A 19,075-nucleotide genomic window follows, 5' to 3' on the forward strand; every position below is an offset into this window, starting at 1 on the left:
AGAAACGCAACTTCCGGAAACAAAATAATATTACTAATAATAATTATAATAAATGTTAGTTTTCACGTATTAATTTTTTACATTGTATTTATAGCTTGATTTTTTTCTTGATTAAAAATATATGTAGTATAATCAAAACATCAATAACATTTCACTGTGGGCTAAAGACTTTTAATTGTTAAAAAAAAAAAAAAAAAAAGATATTCGTCAAATACAGCCGGTGTAGTGGAGCGGTAACGGGATTTTCGTTAACATAGTCTTATGGATAACATTTTATTTAATAAATTAAATATTGTCAGTAAAATGTTAGCGTAGACTGTGTTTAAAAGAAGAATTAAATAAAGAGCAGGGAGTGAAATACTGGGGGAGTTTGTTGTTGTTCACCGCCAGATGGCGCCATTGTCCTGTATTGAGAGAAACAGCACCGTTCACACAAACCGATCAACATCAACCTCATTCACATCGCCTCAGCTCTACTGACCGTGTTGATTTAAATGTCTAATGATTTAGGATATTTCACTGAAGATAGAGCCCTCGACTGATTTATTACTGGGGAGTAATCTCAGCTGTTAAACCTGTGCACACTGATGTTTATCTCCGACCAAAAGATTATTCATTTATTCATCTTCAGTAACTGCTTAATCCTGGTCAGGAGCTCCTGGTATAGAATTTCTGCAGTTCTGGATAAGTTCTAATAAACAAACAAACAAAGAGACAGCTTTTCCAAAAGAATACACAGAGGCATATTTGAAAGGGAAATGAAATTTCAGAGACCTTACTTGTCTCTCTGCATTAAAGCGCTAGTCACTGTCGCGTGCTGTGAGCTGGAATTAATCTAGTTAAAATTAGTCGCTTAGTTTTTGAAATATTCTCTTCTCTGTATACTGTTCTCTCTCTGTATACTTTAAGCAATTTAAATGGCAAATAACAACACGGAGACTTTGTGGAAAACAACTGTTATTGTCAGTACTTCCCTTCAGGTAGACAGAGTGAACTTTTTCATTAGCTGGTAGCTAACTAGCTAACTGTTCCTCCAGTTTGTCTCATTAGCTAGTAGCTAACTAGCCAATTATTCTTCTAGTTTGTCGCCTTTTTCCAGTTGTTTCCTGCTCCTGGAGTTAGATTTCAGTCCCTGTTTGAGATGAAGTTATTTATAATTTATAATTCATTTTGTTGTCTTGACAGAATAATGAAATTTCAGTGGTGCTTTTAGCACAACAACACCTACTTCGTTACTCAGACAGTATTGATGGCGGTACACTGGTCTTTCCTCTCTCAGGTAAAATTAAAGCCAGGGTGGAGAGCATCAGCTGTCTTTCTACTCCACAATCCACAATATAAACATCTTTCCCTGCTCTAACACACTCATCAGGAAGAGCTTGTTAGGATATTTCATATCAAGGAAAAACCCTAAACCAGTGGTTCTCAAAGTGGAGTCCAGAGAGTCAGACTTTATTTAGTTACAGTGGTGGAAATCACAATCCACCATCATCAAAGTCTATTATATTTATTCTTGAGTTCCTCTAGTTATTAGTCCAAACATCAATAACTCAAAAACAATATGGCCTATACATAAATGCAACTCATTGTGGAAAGAAATAAGGTCTACGGCTGGAATAAATAGGCAGAATATTACTTTTTACACATTTAAATTCATTCACTCATCTTCAGTAACTGCTTAATCCTGGCCAGGGTCATGGTGGGTCAGAAGCCTATACCAGTATCACTGGGTGTGAGGTGGGAATACACCATCGGTGGGGCACCAGTCCATATCAGAGCACTTTGCACATACACTTTAACATCTAGGGACATTTTAAAGAGTCAGTTCACCTATATTCTCATGTTTTTTGGAGGTGGGAGAAAAAGAGAGAGAATCCCGAGGAAACCCAGGCAGACACATAAAGAACACATGAAACTCCACACAGATCGTAACCCGAGCTCAGGCTTGAAACAGGGATATATTTTACTAAAGGACCAGGGTTGAGAAATACTGACCTCTAAAATTAACCAATGCCAGCGTTTTACACTTACTAAACATTTTCTGCTAATCACTGTGCTGAATCATTGCTGCTAAACCTGTTTTCAGCCGGATATGTAGCCTACCCTTCCGTAATGTGTGTGCAATCACCACAAAGACGTTCCCCAACAATTTTACATTCTTTTCTCAGTATAGTCTAATTTCTTATGAATGGTAACTAGTCATACAGATTATTTGTTTAGAGATTAGGTTGAAAAAAACACTTTGTGAAACACAGTGTTTTCAAATTGGGGTCCGGGAGCCCTATCAGTTCATGAAGCATAGCCAGGGGGTCTGCGACTTTTTTCAAATTTTGTTACAGTGGTTGAACTCACAACCCATCTTTAAGTTATTGTACTGGAATCTAATAACAATTTTAATTTAAAAAATGTATTCTGTGTGAGGAAAGTTCACAAATTATAAAATAAATGGTTAAATTGTTCCTAATATTTGAGCACTTAGATTATGTTTGTGAAATAAATCTGTACTGAGGGGTCTGTGGATTTTGTTTTAAATTGAAAAGGTTCCTGGCTGCATAAAGTTTGAGGATTACTGCTTTACCGGATATAACTTGCTGTGCTTCTCAAACAGTTCAAAACTTTTGTTTCTATTTATTTACTTCAAATAGGTGTGATTTTCATTTTGTTTACAGGTGTGGCGTTCTTGTTGATCACCCCAGAGGAGTTTCCTGAAAAGGCTGAGTGTGAAGAATTCTTTAGAAGGATTGAAAAGTTCATCCAGGTCCACAGAAACAGCTTTCTTTTGCTCCAGGCGCCAGCATACGGCGCACGAGAATTGGAGATTGTGTCTGCAGTGCAGAACAGGTGCATCTGAAATGTAACCTCAATCTCGAAAAACCGTGCTTTAAAAATCTGGAGCTCCACCGGGCTGATGAAGAAATGGGTTCTTATTAACATTGAACACACATCTCATAGGCTGTATTTTGATTTCTCTACCAGATTCTTTGGCAGTAATCTCAAAGTCTTACCTGTCCATAGTAATGGGGACGCTGTCAAGGGAATGCTAACCATCGCTAAAGTAAGTAACAGGACCATTGCTCACATTTACTTACGTCTTTTATGACTTTATTAAATATATTACATCATTAGGTAGTAGGATATTTCAGTATTATGCTCATACAGCGCCCTTCTCAGTTAGTGGAACAGAAATACCGAAAGAAAAACTTTTTTGGAATTGTCTGGATTAATGCATTAATTGCTCATAAAATGTCAGGGATGTGATCTGTCACCTGAAGTCACCAAACGTACAAAACAATTACACAAATCAACAACAGAATAGCCAAGTCAGAGCCTAAACCCAACTGATAGAGTGAATATGGCTGTTTAATACAAAGAAATCCCAGCGATATAGTGATGAATTGAAACAGCTCTGCAGGGAGGAATAGTGTAAACATTCCTCTTTACTGTTGTGCAAGTCTGATCAGCAGTTACAGCAAATATTTGGTGAAGGTTATTACTGCTCTCTCTGTTATTAAGTACTTTAGGTCATTTTTCCAGCCCTGTGAATGATTAATTAGTGTGTTCAATAACGACGTGAAACATGCAGCTATTTTTGGGTTATTAGTTTAGGCAGATTGTGTTTGGTTTTATGATCACATTTTATGAGTAATTAATGCAAAAGCCTAAAAAAAAGAAGAAGAAGAAGAAGAAAATCTAAAATAATATTTCTTGCAACTATAGGTGTATTTGTCATGTGATCATGCTAGTTTTGTTATAAGGTTATCAGAGGTCACAGTGCGGTTGTACATTGCAGGCCACCAGTAAACCACATGTGGATCGTGTGCGGGAGCGGATGCATGTAGCTCGAGCTCACATCATCGAAAACAGCCTTGAAACATTGTTAAAGAAAGTGGAAATTTTTAAGGTCGTTTAATTTCCGTCAACTTTATTAGAGTCGTACAGTCAGAGTCCTGAGTCATATTTAAATGAGTCATAAGCACAAACAGCACAAACACCTGCCATGCAGCCGCACTCCTTCATCAACACATACAATGGTTAATCGCTTTTATTTTCTATCCCACTTTTTTAAGAATTTACGTAAAAGCTGTATTCAAGAATAACTGCTGCCTCCAGACTATTTTCTATTACAGCATCTACAAAGGCTTTCTATTAACAACACACAATATTCTGTAGTATGTATAATATGGCATGTGTTTACCTTGGTGTAAGTAAACAACTTATTCTTGGCAGCTCCTGATTAGAGTTTTCTTCTTTTTCTAGCAAGTTTAATTTAAATTTTAAGTTAACAAGTTTAGCGCACACAGTACATACTGATCACACATAGGATTGATATTATCGACTTGATTAAAAAGAAAAAAAAAAAAGATGGTAATAATAATGTTACACTCTCTCCTCTAGGATTTCCTCTATTCGGATGACAAGACTCTCCATCAGATCATATGTAACTAGTGCACACTGTAGGACCTGTTAATTACAAATATATACATTTTTATATTCATACTCACTCCATTAAGGCTTAACTCACTATAACCTCTGAACTAAGGATAGTAGGAGAGAGATTATTTACCTTCTCCTGTGCCTCACACGGCATTCCACCTAGCGCTTTGTTTTTCACAATCATATGTTGAACTGATTTCTTTCCTGAGACCTCTTTCAATTCTAAAGTGTTAAAAATGTTAAGAAAAAAATCACTCATTGTATTTTATAATAATAATAGATATTATAATAATAATAATAATAGAATAATAATAACTGGATATACTTTTTCAAATAGCAGTGCCAAAAATGTAAAATAATAATAGATGGAAACATCATTTACCAATAGTTAAAATGATGATCATATTTTAGAATTAAGTTAAATGTGAAAATCTCTTACCCTTTGCTTTGACCTTTTTGTCCTCGTGAAGTCTCTTTAGTTCTGACCCATAGTATGATTTTGACATGCTGAGACACACACGCAGTATCTTTATGTAGCTCTCGGCACTGTTACAAAGGTCTGTCCAGATACCTGTCTGGAAAAAAAAATACAATTGGTCGTTGCCTTCATCGAGCTTAAATTGTTCAGTTAAAAAGGCCTGTATTGGGATATTTGAGTGTAACAGACTTACAGATTTGTTTCTCTCTCTGATAAGTAGATATCTCAGAAGATTTAGAGACACCATGACCCTACAATATGGAAAAGATGGAAATATACATGTATATTTAAATAATACACAACATGCTATATTTTCTAGATATCTTTTACATTTCAATAAATATAAGCAGAAGTTTTTTTAATTTGCCAAGAACAAGATGTATAATGCTCAAAATTGTTTTCACAGTTAAATTTTTAACCAGTAGGTGAGTATGATAAGTTTTGTTTTTTTTTTTTTTTGTTTGTTTGTTTGTTTCTTTGCCAAGGCTCAGAAATAACATATTTTAAATCACATGTTGCACCACACTGGTCAAAGGTTAAAGTAATTAATCAAAGACAGACTATCCAGAGCAGTTCATGTCAATCACTCACTCTGGTCTTATTTAGGAATGACACAGGATCTGCCCTACAGCATCCACCTGCCTGCCATATGCTCTGTGCTGCAGGATCATGGCTATTTTCTTGGAATCATCAATAAATAATTGTCAGGGCTGAATGATATCATGTGAATAAAACATCTTTCAAGGCAGAGGCAGGTGGCATACATGGATTATGTGTTCCAACTTAGGTCTATGGTTTTACAGATTAGCATATTGACTCTGATATTTTATATTACAGTACTGTCAAGCTTGTCCTTCAAGTCTATTCGGTAATTCTAACTATAGCTTAAGTTATTTTCATTCTCCTCCTGTTAGGAACCAGTGAAAGTGATTAATTACAAGACATAGTACAGCCAAAAGGACATGTCAGACATTTTATCACTTGCACAGCCCTTGTTCTATGGGCAATACACTGCTTTTGAACTGAACATGGACTCACAATTGCAAATTTGTAACAGTTCCATGAATTTATATGTAAGAAAAGATAAGAAAGGTTAGGGTTAGGGGCAGGGTGGGAATTTTTATATTTTCCTACAACTTCATCTATATTAACTGGAATGAAATCTCCATATTGCCCTTATTTATTGACGTTTTTGTTGTTTAGTCTGTAACAGTCAGATGATTTGGATTGATGTGTCAATTTAAAAAAAACTGAAATGAATCAAGGCAACAATCATAAATCAATTATTATATATTTTAACTGATGATAAATCGATTATTATTGAAAAAATAGAAACAACAAGTGTTTATTTTTAATATTTAACATACACCGATCAGCCATAGCATTATGACCACTGACAGGTGAAGTGAATAATATTGATTATCTCGTTACAATAGCACCTATCAAGGGTTGAGATATATTAGGCAGCCAGTCGGTTCTCAAAGCTGATGTGTTGGAAACTGGAAAAATGGGCAAGCGTAAGGATTAGAGAGACTTTGACAACGGCCAAATTGTGATGGCTAGACGACTGGGTCAGAGCATCTTTAAAATGGCAGGTCTTGTGGGGTGTTCCCGTACGCAGTGGTTAGTACCTACCAAAAGTGGTCCAAGGAAGGACAACTGGTGAACTAGCGACAGGATCATGGGTGCCCAAGGCTCACTGATGCGCGTGGGGAGTGAAGGCTAACCCGTCTGGTCTGATCCCACAGAAGAGCTATTGTAGCACAAATTGCTGAAAAGTTAAAGCTGGCTATGATAGAAAGGTGTCAGAACACACGGTGCATTGCAGCTTGCTGCGTATGGGGCTGTGTAGCCACAGACCTGTCAGAGTGCCCATGCTGACCTCTGTCCACTGCCAAAAGTGCCTACAATGGACAGGTGAACATCAGAACTGGGCCACGGAGCAATGGAAGAAGGTGGCCTGGTCCGATAAATCACATTTTCTTTTACATCATGTGGACAGCCGGGTGCGTTTACCTGGGGAAGAGATGGCACCAGCATGCACTATGGGAAGAATACAAGCTGGCGGAGGCAGTGTGATGCTCTGGGCAATGTTCTGCTGGGAAACTTTGGGTCCTGGCATTCATGTGGATGCTATTGTGACACGTACCACCTACCTAAACATTGTTGCAGACCAGTTACACCCCTTCATGGCAACGGTATTCACTAATGGAAGTGACCTCTTTCGGCAGGATAATGCGCCCTGCCACACTGTAAAAATTGTTCAGGAATGGTTCGAGGAACATGACAAAGAGTTCAAGGTGTTGACTTGGCCTCCAAATTCCCCAGATCTCAATCTAATTGATCATGTGCTGGCCATCAAGTCCGATCCATGGAGGCCCCACCTTGCAACTTACAGGACTTAAAGGATCTGCTGTTAACGTCTTTGTGCCAGATACCACAACACACCTTCAGGGATCCATGTCTCGATAGAGCAGAGCTGTTTTGGCAGCAAAAGGGGGACCAACACAATATTAGGCAGGTGGTCATAATGTTATGGCTGATCGGTGTATTTTTAAAATGATGTAAATCAAATTGTTTTGTGTTGAATTGTATCCTAGCAGATTCAGTGGTACTGTCAAATATCAAATCATTGCCTTAAAAAACTAAATTATATCATATGGAAGCCTGAGGGTTATACCGCAAGTCTCAACACACCAGATCATATCTTCACAGGACAAATAAATGTCATGTGAAAAGCCACTCTTTTTTGTCCTTTGTTTGAAAAATACAATTAGATTGCTTGGAGTGACTGAAAACATTTAGGACACAAGCAAAAACTTGTCCCACCTGTCCATCTCATGCAGTAAGTCCGTCTCTGGGCCTTGAGGTAAACTCAGAGTGTCCCTCAGGAGCGCTAGCAGTAATGTCCCCTTAAACCAGCTGTCCATCTGTTCTGACTACAGATACAATTCAGATCATGGTAGAGTAAGTGCAGAAACAATATCATTTTCTCCTGTTAAGGATATTCTCAATAACAGTAACCCCAGTGTCTCCAGTATTGTTTGGTGTTTGTTTAAAAAAAAAAAGGTCCCTTGTAATCTGTGTATTAATGTGCTTAGTAGCACTAGCAGTTTCTGAGAGAGCTTTAGCTTGTTGGTATCTGCACTGACATGAGGATATGTTTCTCAAGTAGACAAAAAAAGCCTGTAGATAAGAACATCTGACAAATGCTGTAAATGCAAAAGTAAAGTCAGTGTACATGCTAAGTAAGATACAAATATATCAGGAGTACTGTAAAGTGAATAAATGAACGAATTCAAGGAATTAATTCTTTACTTGGTAAAGACCATTATGAAATCGGTGTAATCTAGAAAGCTTCAAAATCTTCTTTTCCATCTTGCAGCCACTGTGTGAAACATTAAAGTGTTTCTGACTACTTCAGTTCCAAAAATCTGTCAGATTTGCTAAACGCTTGTTTCACTTTTATAATTGATTTTAGAAGTGTGACTTCTAATTCTGAGTCATCAGAAATGACCTGCATCTGACCTTGCTTGATTTCTCCACTTGATTTTTGATGTTTGTGAGAATGACACTTTCCACCCCTGAATGCTGACTGGTTCGCATTATGCACCTGAAAGTGTATGAGGTGGATTATTACCCAGTTTACTTTGATTTAGCATTTCACTCTATTTACAACTGTATAAAACATGTGGAGAAAGTTGCATTACAGAGATACCTGAAGAATTTATGCTTGGCTTCCCCACTGAGTTTCTCCATAAAAAGCTGAAAAACCACAAGAGCTTTTACTCTCTGAAAAGGCAAGAAAGGAATTATTACAATCTTACATTACTCAGGCACATTCATTGAAATACATAATAAGTAGTGATTACACCACACTTACCAAATGCTGGATAGGACAGTCAGTCATAATTTGAATTAGGTTCTGTATCATGAAAAGCAAAAATAGATCATTAAATAGAGCTTTAAAAGTTTACTATTTACTTATTTAAAGTCATTTTAAAGTTATTTTAAACACCTCAGTGTCAGTGTTGGGTTTAGAAACAGTCCACCAACCAAAAATATCCAGTCAACAACAACATTTACAGTGAAAAACGTATTGAGACATTTTAAAGACATCTAATCATTGATATGGTGAAGGCTTCTGGTTTATCTAACATTTATAGAAAGAAAGGAGTCTTGGGTGTCAGCACTTTGCAAACCGTCAGTAAGTTTTCCACCATGGGAAAGTTTTCAGAACAGAATTTTGCACCTTCTGGTTTCGCGTTAACATGACAAACTGTATTGTTGTTGTAGTTGTTGGGTTTTTAAAAAAATGTCTTTTTAACTTCAAAAGAGACAAAAAGAGAACTGATGAGGGAACAAATGTTTATAGTTGCCATAATGTAAGTAATAACAGGAACCAACTTGTGTATTGTGTATGTTCCACAAAAGTAAGACATGTCGTTCATTAGTAAATTAAAAATTGTATTTGTTGACAATATAAGAGGAATACACACTTTCACATGTCCTGTTATTGGAAAATATTCAACTTTGGGGTGGTAAAGTTCCTCTGCTTTGTGTTAATTATAAAAAGCAGTGATGCTGGGTTGAAAAATTTCATCAACCAAAAAATCCAGCCAAAAACCTTTACACTGAATAAGGCCTAGAGTCTGATAAATACAAATTGAGCATGGAAAAACTGCACACCTACAAGGTGAACCTACGAGTCAACACTGAGTGTTTAAAACCCCAGCAGCACTGCTTTGCCTGATACACTCAAACTGCTGTGCTAAGAATAGACCAATGCTACATACCTGCAAAGTTCATCTATATGGTACGTGTACTTGGCAACTCAGTGTAACACTTCAGAACTCTTTTAATATATTCTGCAGTGAATGGTTGTGCTATGATTGTCTTACTTGTGTAACTGTATGAAAAATCTTCAGCTCTAGCAACTCTACTGGAAGACTGTTATCCAGAACTCTCTCCAAGCTTTTAACATACAAGTCCTTAAGAGACAGAAACAGTCCAAGTGAGATGCATAATAAACTCATTATCACTGATTACACAGCATTTTAAGCGGACATGCTAAAATAATCTGCACTGCATTATCTTACCAAACCTTTCAAGATCCATGGTTCATCTTTTCTGTGAGGAAAAAGCACAGTTAGGTTAATTAATGTAATGTAAACCAAGCCACTGTTACTCATACAGTGTCAAAACACTTTTTTGTCAAATTACCTGCTCAATAAAACGTTGATGTACTCCATGTTACACTGCAGAACAAACACTGGGCTAAAATTGCAAAATGTAATGCGATATTAGAACTGAGTGATTTGGGGAGAATTTAGCTGGGGTTTGAAAATGAGTGTCTAATAGCTAGCACAGAATACATTTGGAATGTGCTTTTAAGCATAGCAAACATAATCCACAGATATGTTGTTATTTAATATATATATATTAAATTGCTCTAACACTATTAAACTACTTTAAAACTCAGAAGGCCAACTTGTGTCCTATGCCAATAAGTTTAGCCAAGACAAAAAGTTGATCTTAGGAAATTTTAGATAATGTATCCTGCCTGAAGACAGCAGGGAACAGTTCAATGGCAATAAGCTGGACGAAGAGCAAGTAGGCCAGGCAAGCCCTTGATTCAGGCAAATGACTGTCATCTTGCACAACTCTCTTGTCTTCTTTCCCTCTCAAGGGATAGTAAAACAGGAGTTTGGGCAGAGGCTCCTGGATTGCTGATAGAGTAGTCTATAATGAGAAGCATAAATGAGAAAGTAGAAAGCACCTTTACATTTTTTTTATTGTGGAAAGGAGCTTGTGTAGCTCACCATGATTTCTGTGGCAAAGTTCCAGAGGGGAGAGCTTTGGGACATGTGAGCCTCCCTATCAAGCTGAGCTTCAAGGAGAGGTTCCCTCAGACTCGCCATGCAGCTACAAGCAAAATGCATACAAAGTCACAATTAAGACTTTGAATAAGAAAACTAGTATCTTGTGTCATTCAGAGAGGATGGAATAAGAGAAAGAAGCAAGGTGAATGTAACACCCAATATTCTCTTTAATTTTTTTAAAAAACACTACTCTGAATAATTCTCTGAATAAATTCTAATTGCAAAATTATGAAAACCTACAATTTGAGAAGCACAGTCCTTTGTCTTGAATGATACGTGTTTGCCACTGGACTTTTTGCATCTTGACTTTTGACTTCCTGCACAAATGGCTGCACAAAGGTCAGCAGAGCAGTGCAGCAGCGACTGAGACCGTGCTCGTCTTCCTCTTCCTGTTTGTGCGTGTATGGTACCGGCAGCTTCGAGATCTGTTTGTGCAGAGCACCCAGGGCCAGGCCCAAAAAGGCGGGCTTTGAATCACCAAGCCTCATCAGAACTGTGTGGAGAGGTTAGTATCAGACAAATCAGTACTGTAATTAGGTGTGGAGACTGCAGGGGGAGGCACATTCTATCATTTCCTGTGTACATGTTTATGAAATGTTACAGTTCATGCTATTTTGGCTAGTCATTGTAAGACGGTTATCACTAAAAGGTTTCTGTTAAAAGTTCAAAGATCTTCAGATCTTATTATGGTATTGGGAAATACCTGCTGCAGTTGTGTTTGTAAAAGATATAAAATAATGGTTGTAATTATTTTTAAATTTATCAGCACCATGTTTTTCGTATTTGAACTGTAAGTGCTGACAATAAGCTACAACAGGCGCTTAATTACCCGGTTGAATATGTTGCATGAGTAGAGTGATGGTGTCTGCAATCGAATCAGGATCAGTTTCCTCCACTTGCCTGAGCAAGCTGTCCAGGAGGTTGTCTGCACTGCAGACCTGAAGAAGGCAAACGCTGTTTTCAAATTGAAATGGCACTGTAAATCAGTCATGTTTGATTACATATTTGTTACTTACCTGTACGAGGTGTGTGATCACAGCCTGACAGTGGACAGAATCCCTCTCTTTCCTCACCACCTCCTTAATCAGTGGCCTTAGGAGACCACTACCCATAGACTTTACTATGTCCTGAATACAAAGTTAACAACTCTGATGAGTAAGTACATCATTTGACATTTTATAACACAGCGCTGATGAATTCTCTAATCTTGGACAGTAGTGCTGGCTGTAATTTAAATAATAATTTAATTAAAATGTATTAATAGTAATATGACTGTTCTAATACATTATTTTGTCTACAGTAACAGCTAACTCACAGGGACTTGTATGGCAAACGTAATCAAAGGATAGTAATAAAAAACAGTTTAAAAAATGTGTTATTTAACAAAGAAAAAGATCTAATCAATACTATGGTGAAACTTTCTGTAAGGAGACATTTAACATTTATGGAAGGAGTCTCCAAAACATTGAATGTATGCTACCTATAAATGAAAAATGTAAAATTGTGATCACTAGCATATTGTTGTGGTATAAGAGAAATAAAACACTTCAGGACACACTGGTAACAGCAACTCCGCTTCATGTCAGGCTGCACTGCATCAACATTCTTAATTGTTTCATTCCTTACTAAACCTATAACAACCATGGGTTAAGAGGTTTGATGCACTTTGTGCAGAGATTTTCACTTTCAGCTGAAGACATTTCAAATTTCACTTCCCTTTGTACATGCATGGTAGAAGCCATGTTTCCTGTTCATTGTTATAACTAAACATCTGACACTGATTTTATTTTACACAGGGTCTGATCTACTGAATGGACTTTTAAGTTCTGGTTTAAAACATACATGCTCCTGAGACTCTGCAGGAAATCAGGGAACAGTGAAAGGAATGGGAGAAGCAAGGGCACTTAATGGAGCACTGCGTCTAAGGGCTACCAGTCGAGCGAGAAATCTGACTGATTTTCCACCAAACTACATTTTTACACCCAAGGGGTGAAGAGGCCAGTCAGTTAGGAATTACAGCAAAGTGATGGTTTTGTAGGAACAGCTACTTCCTGGGGTTCACCGTCCTCAGTGGGACAGAATGATGGCAGAGTTGTGAGTGTGTTGTAGTAACTGCTTGTGTATTGGGGATTTGAAATTGAAAAGCTGCTTTATTGTTTTTTTATTGTCAATTTCCTTTCTAGCCTGATGTGTATGGGGCAGTTAGAGTGGGGCATGGGGTCATTTATAAAATCTGTTGATCGTAAGCTTAGAAAATGCATGATTTCCAGCCGTGTGAAAATGTACATGGAACATAATTACAAATCTTTTTAAGCAAGACTTTTGCAGAAGTGTGTCAGCATTGCGATTACCAGAAATACTTCCATATTCACCTGATTTTTCTCATCACTGATAAAATCCAGCAGATGTGCACTGTCACCCTGAGCAATGCACATTTGACCAACGTTCAGAAAGAGTTCATGATCTTCGGGTGTCAAATCTTTTCCCTGGGTATTTCTCTAAAACAGAATTATTTTGCATTATTATTATTCATATGACGTAATTGGCTGAAGGTTCTGCTTAAAGAGATGTACTTTTAAATAATGCATATCCGGTTACATTGATTGGCACATTTCTGGGTATTTTCTACAGAACATGCTGTTCTTTGTAGTCATAGCACGTTGTAACACTGTATTATTCTACACTATAATTCTAATGTGAATGTGTATTAATCATTCCAGTGATAGCACTTTATTTTAGAGTACAGTACGTAACTGGTAATTAATAGTGTAGTATGTAGTAATTAGCTAGCAGTAATATGATGTGGTGTGGTGAGTAGCTAGTACGTCACTGGGCATTTGTGGTAGGAAATATGTAAGCATGGGGTAATTACAAGAATTTTGGGGTAAATACCAAATTTACATGTATATAGTAATAGATATGTAGATCATGTACATATTAACTTATGTGAAAACAATCAGGTTTCTACTCAAGGATTCACTTGACTGCAACTACCCCACCCATCAAATACCTCAACATGGAATCAGCTGAAGTTTTCTGAACTTTTTCAGTCACTGGGTGGCCTTCATAGTACTTGGTATCGTAAGTCAACAATTACCAAGGAAAGACAAGGGAATAGCTACAGTTTAATTACCATGTACAGTATACACTTCATTTTACAATCCCAGTTTCATTATATTACAAAAGACTTTTACTAGCTTATGTACCTGGTAGTATTGCCCAGTTATTTTTTTCTTATGACAAAGACAGTCCTACTTCCACTGTATTACAAATGAGTTACTTGTATATGTACCTAGTAATATTGTTTATATCTGGTTATGGTCTGAATATCACAACGATGAGAATAGTTACCATACACAAAATGCATTTTATTTTTACCATAAGCAAAATGCACTTTATTTTACCACATTATTGCAGAGGAATTACTAGTAAATCTATCAACTGAGTAAAAAAAATATATACTTACCTATTTTTTTTCCATCATGTTTGTTTACTGATAATGATTGTGTAAATACTGAAAAAGTATGTGTTTTCTGTGTTAACTATGTACTTACATTTACAACTTACAAAGTATGCACCAACTATACCACATGATTACATGGGTAATGATTGTCTTATGGCACCAAGTACTGTAGAAACCTGAACTTCTTCTAATTGAATATCAACTAGAGTGTTCTTTGGTATGTAGCAGAAAATACTTGTTATTACCAAATTCTGACTTATTACATACTAACTACTCCCAAATTAATTACCCATTAATTACCAGTCACTTGTCGTACTGTAAAATACTAATCTAATTCTAACACCATTTAATGAATACATATACCCTGTCATTCACATGACTTGCTGTTCACTCACCCATCTCTGAATTACATCATCCAGTTGATTTGCTGCCATTGTTGAGTCTCAGTCCTGCCACAGCCTGCACTCCACAAATGGCCTCAATCAGCTCCGGATTAGTTACTATCCCTCTCTGCTCTTTGATCACAGAGATTTTTTGGAATGATACATAAACAAAAGAGTCTAGCAAGCCATGATGTTGAGACCGAAGTGTATGAAAGGACAGCAGCATGGAGAGATCTCTTTGTAATGCTCTTATTAAGCACAGTGCCTGAGTGCGTGCTAATAGGATTACACTAGAGCAATCTGACATGCACTCAAGCAGGACACATTTCTCGAAGGCTCTAGAGAAGAATCACTCAAACCCAAATATTCTTGTTAATCATTTTACTGGCCTCTATCTATCCACAGGTTTATGTATTTATTAATGCGTGGATTATGTGTGCTTTTTTGATATTCACTGTTCAATACCTGGTAGCATTATAGATTATACAGAGCACAATGACTCACAATAGTTCTCTCAGACACTGGTTATTTAAACATGTCATGCCATGGAAATATTTAAAAGACATCTGTGATTGCTTGGGTTGCGAGTCTTTTTTTTGCACAAAGCCTTAATCCAACATTTCTCTGATGTATGAAACTTGATACAGGCCCTGTGTTTGACTTCCTGCTCAGTGTATGGATAGAAGACCCTGATTTTAGCTCAATGGATGAGGACAAGGTTTGAGCATTAGGATTTAACCTGCAGCTGGTTCAGTGGTTTGCTCTGTCTATTGCTGTGTGATGAAAGGCCAAACACAAAAGGCGTAGTGCAAATAGAGTGTATGGAAGAGCACGCCTGTCGCGTGTCTGCCTCAGATTTGCTCCTGCTTAATTGGAGACTGCTGATTCAGTGTTTTGACAGCAGACAGTGATGTTTATTGGGAGTAAGGACAGAAGTGTCTCTCTGCTAGACGATGCTGACAGATCTATAGGGCTGGTGATGTCAGATGTTTGACATTTCTCTTGTCGTTTCCTCATTGTTTATTTGAGACACAGCGGAAATGCATGTGAAAAGGATATACGGACTTTACAGGGTAGATTCACTGAACCTGTACTTATTAAACCTCGATTTTCTTTTTTGTGAGTACACTGCTTAAAAAGGGATCAATTAAAAACTTTCTGAAGTTCTGTCAGCGTTTTCTCTCTAATAACTGTTTTTGTATGTATATGTGTGTATATTTTGAAATGCTCTTCACATAATTCAACTGCTCATTGTTGAGTATGGGCTTTGCTAAAGGCATGTGTTAAGTAGCAGACCTGCATCAGGTCAGTGCTATCGCATAACCATGTATTTTTTAATAGGCTCCAGCAACAAGACAACACCTCCGTAACCTGATTACCTGACACACACATTGACCTTTCAGGCTTAGATCTCTGAGCACTGTGGAATCTGTATGATATTCAGCACATATTCATTCATACCATAGTTGTCTTGATTTCATCACTAATGATCATGAAATACATCCTACAGTTGAAATAATTTAGCAAGAACTCTATTTTAAGTCTCTTTTACTATCGCCCTGCTAGTTTTAAGCACTGTGGTCTTCAGAGAATTTATCTGGAATTGAAGTTGTCTGCCAAAAACCATCCCCAGTGCCCAGTTGGCATGTCAGAAAAAAAAGTTGTTCTGTTTAAAGCTCTCTCCCCTGTGGCTCTGTGTTAGCTTCACATGCCCTGCCTATTGCCGGACTGATGCATTTTAGTCTTTTTTAATACAGTATAAACATCTAAATCATCCTGATCATTGTATTCGTGTTAAATAAAATGTCAGACTGTGTTACTATGACGTGAACAGGAAAATACTGCACAGTGTAGTTTAATTGTGTTATAGCAGGGGTTGTTAATGTGATCTGCAAAGGCAGTGGCTATAGAAGCCACACTCGATTCCACTTGTTACTGGATTTTGATTTACTTGATTTTTAGTCTGCAAAAACAATTAGTTTTGGTTCCTGTTTAGCTCGAAAAAAAAAAAAAACCTGCAGCCACACCGGCCCTTCTCAGATAAGACTGAAAACCCCAGTGTTATGGGAAAGGGGGCTCCTTTATAGCAGAGGCAGGGGTACACCATTAGCAATTTATATTGTAGTGTGAAATGTTAGAGAATTTCTGCTTTATAGGATAAGGAGAAATGTGAGATGAATTTTTTTTTTCCTGGTGATGTCTGTACAGTTTCTACAGTATCAATATTTTGCCCCCAACGAAATGTAGGCTACATGTTGAAAAAAATCTGACACCATTACATGATTGAAGCTGGATGTCCCCACACAATATTCACTAGCTACTATAAATTATTCTGTAACCACAACGAAACTAATAAGAAATGTATGAAGTTACAAGAGTGAGTAAGTTTGATAGGTCACATATGTTTCACATGATTATGTGACTAATATGTGATTATGTGAAAAATATGTGAAGGTGAACTTCAATATTAGGCTCTGAAATTGCACATGTGATCTCAAGAAAATGCATGTGGTGTCGTGCAAAAGAATTATTTTAGCGAGAAAATCACATCTGAAAAATGAAACCACATTAATTAAGTTGTAAAAAACGAATGTATTATACTTGAATATAGTGTTTTTGTTGGCACTATTTGGTTTGTCATCAGCAAACTGGAGTCGTACCGCTTGACCTTTATTTATTATCTCGTGGCCTCATTAAATTATGCACACTATTAACTGTTGGAGCACAATATAAAAAAAATTAAATACAGAATAATAGGATGTGCTGGATCAAGTGCTATTTTATAAGCTTCCAAATGATGAAGGTGGAAGCCATACAATTAAACCAAATTTGCAGTGATTAATGTGATCATTACAGCTAGGACTATTCATGCAGCAATATATTAGCAATATACTAGACTCCTATTAGCTGTTTACTCTAATGCTTGCCATCTTCTCATTCACATGTCATCGTATTGGTCTTTTTTATGTTATTTTTTAAAATCATATTACATATTACATTTGACAACAAAATAACAAACATATTTCCTTTTTCAGTACAAATGTTCTATCTCTGATTTTTCCAAGCTTAAAGCCAAGTTTTTGTGTTTAAAGGCGATGATCTACGTGCTGTGGAAAAACCACGTATCAGATGCTGCTACTCAAGAAAAATCTGGCAAGCTCAGAGGCATGAACTACACACAGGTGATTATAATAATCTGAATGGCACTCCCAGAAAATCAGTTTTAAGCATATCGTGGGGCGGCAGTCGTGGCCTAATGGTTAGAGGCTCGGACTTGTAACCCGAAGGTGAACCTGAAGGTTGCGGGTTCGAGTCTCAGGTCCGGCAGGGATTGTAGGTGGGGGAGTGAATGACCAGCGCTCTCTCCCACCCTCAATACCACGACTGAGGTGAGACACTTGAGCAAGGCACCGAACCCCCAACTGCTCCCCGGGCGCCGCAGCAAAAAAGGCTGCCCACTGCTCCGGGTGTGTGTTCACTACTTTGTGTGTGCACTGGGATGGGTTAAATGCAGAGCACAAATTCTCAGTATGGGTCACCATACTTGGCCACAAGTCACTTCACTAACCCATCTTTGAAGAACTTTCCCTGTGTAAATACTGACAACTTTTGTATCAATACTTTGAATGCAGCCCGATGTCCTTACACTATATCTATCACTTTTTTTTTCAACAGCATGGTGTCAGTGATGTCGCATCTGTTTTCCACTGAACATTTATGGTGCCTGAACTGAAAAGATCTTGCACTTTAAATACCAGAATTCCAGGTAGGCCTCTGTCCTGTGCATGTTACATCTTAGTTACATGCTGGTACCAGAGGGAGGAAGAAACAACAGATCTATACTTCTACACCAGCACAACTACAGCTGAAGCCTGCGTGCCCTTTAGTAAATCGGCATTCTGATGGCAATTACTAGTGTTGACTTGTTCCCAATCAATACATACAGAGTGGGACGCTTCAAGTGCAGCCTGTATTTTTAGTAGAGACACTGTGTATGTGTGTGTGTGCGTGTTAGTGATCAATATGCCAGTGCCCGGTTACCCCCAGCAATGGAGCCCCGTCTTTATGGGCAAGTCCCTACGGCAGCGGAGGCTGGGATGTTACACGCGAACAGGCTGTCAAAATGATTTTGTCACTCCACTCATTCTGTGGTATTTGGAGATGCATACGTGCTGCATTGAGGGGTCCCTGTGTCTTTTTCGTGAGGTGATAGAGGCTTTTAGCTTTTTTTCCCTCCCTCCCTTTGGCCTCCCTTTTTCCATTTGAGTGCCTGCTCAAGAGTTAAATCTAATAATACGTCTCACTCACTGGCCAGTGCTTCAGGTCAGTCAGCATCCATTTTGTTCTGAGCTTATCTGTTTTAATTTAAACAATATTGAGTATAATGTTTTTAAAGAGAAGCTTGTACAAAAATAAATTTTACTACTGACTCTAA

At 37.5% G+C, this 19,075-nt stretch overlaps 2 protein-coding genes across 4 annotated transcripts; one reads left to right on the plus strand and one right to left on the minus strand.

The window, feature by feature from the left end:
- The first annotated feature begins 863 nt into the window (after positions 1 to 863).
- On the plus strand, positions 864 to 19,075 carry LOC113543059 (protein SPO16 homolog). 3 transcript variants are annotated; one of them, XM_034310260.2, is made up of 6 exons: positions 864 to 980; positions 1,186 to 1,279; positions 2,670 to 2,841; positions 2,977 to 3,055; positions 17,733 to 17,822; positions 18,316 to 19,075. In XM_034310260.2, the coding sequence occupies exons 1-6, from the start codon at positions 918 to 920 to the stop codon at positions 18,349 to 18,351; spliced, it is 534 nt and encodes a 177-aa protein (XP_034166151.2). In that variant the 5' UTR covers positions 864 to 917; the 3' UTR covers positions 18,352 to 19,075. The 3 variants fall into 3 exon arrangements, 2 of the variants coding, with proteins under 2 accessions (XP_034166151.2, XP_026796874.3); XM_026941073.3 differs by lacking the exons at positions 17,733 to 17,822; positions 18,316 to 19,075 and adding an exon at positions 3,791 to 3,911; XR_008301079.1 differs by lacking the exons at positions 864 to 980; positions 1,186 to 1,279; positions 2,670 to 2,841; positions 2,977 to 3,055 and adding an exon at positions 11,193 to 11,299.
- On the minus strand, positions 4,162 to 14,918 carry glmnb (glomulin, FKBP associated protein b). Its single transcript, XM_026912656.3, has 18 exons — positions 14,653 to 14,918; positions 13,167 to 13,292; positions 11,811 to 11,921; positions 11,624 to 11,732; positions 11,035 to 11,287; positions 10,735 to 10,837; positions 10,476 to 10,654; positions 10,136 to 10,189; positions 10,012 to 10,042; positions 9,814 to 9,903; positions 8,796 to 8,837; positions 8,631 to 8,704; positions 8,441 to 8,525; positions 7,742 to 7,851; positions 5,106 to 5,163; positions 4,874 to 5,009; positions 4,565 to 4,656; positions 4,162 to 4,461 (listed from the first exon to the last, which is right to left on the minus strand). The coding sequence occupies exons 1-18, from the start codon at positions 14,689 to 14,691 to the stop codon at positions 4,378 to 4,380; spliced, it is 1,776 nt and encodes a 591-aa protein (XP_026768457.2). The 5' UTR covers positions 14,692 to 14,918; the 3' UTR covers positions 4,162 to 4,377.

This window comes from Pangasianodon hypophthalmus, chromosome 2 (assembly GCF_027358585.1).
Source record: "Pangasianodon hypophthalmus isolate fPanHyp1 chromosome 2, fPanHyp1.pri, whole genome shotgun sequence".
Taxonomy (NCBI): Eukaryota; Metazoa; Chordata; class Actinopteri; order Siluriformes; family Pangasiidae; genus Pangasianodon; species Pangasianodon hypophthalmus.

Coding starts and splice junctions, on each gene's coding strand:
- LOC113543059 (XM_034310260.2), top strand. CDS start 918: ATGGCAAATAACAACACGGAGACTTTGTGGAAAACAACTGTTATTGTC. Junction 981..1,185: donor TTGTCAGTACTTCCCTTCAG/GTAGACAGAGTG, acceptor TTGTCTTGACAG/AATAATGAAATTTCAGTGGT. Junction 1,280..2,669: donor ACTGGTCTTTCCTCTCTCAG/GTAAAATTAAAG, acceptor TTTTGTTTACAG/GTGTGGCGTTCTTGTTGATC.
- glmnb (XM_026912656.3), bottom strand. CDS start 14,691: ATGGCAGCAAATCAACTGGATGATGTAATTCAGAGATGG. Junction 11,922..13,166: donor TCAGTGATGAGAAAAATCAG/GTGAATATGGAA, acceptor CTTTGTATTCAG/GACATAGTAAAGTCTATGGG. Junction 10,655..10,734: donor ACTTTGCCACAGAAATCATG/GTGAGCTACACA, acceptor TTCTCATTATAG/ACTACTCTATCAGCAATCCA.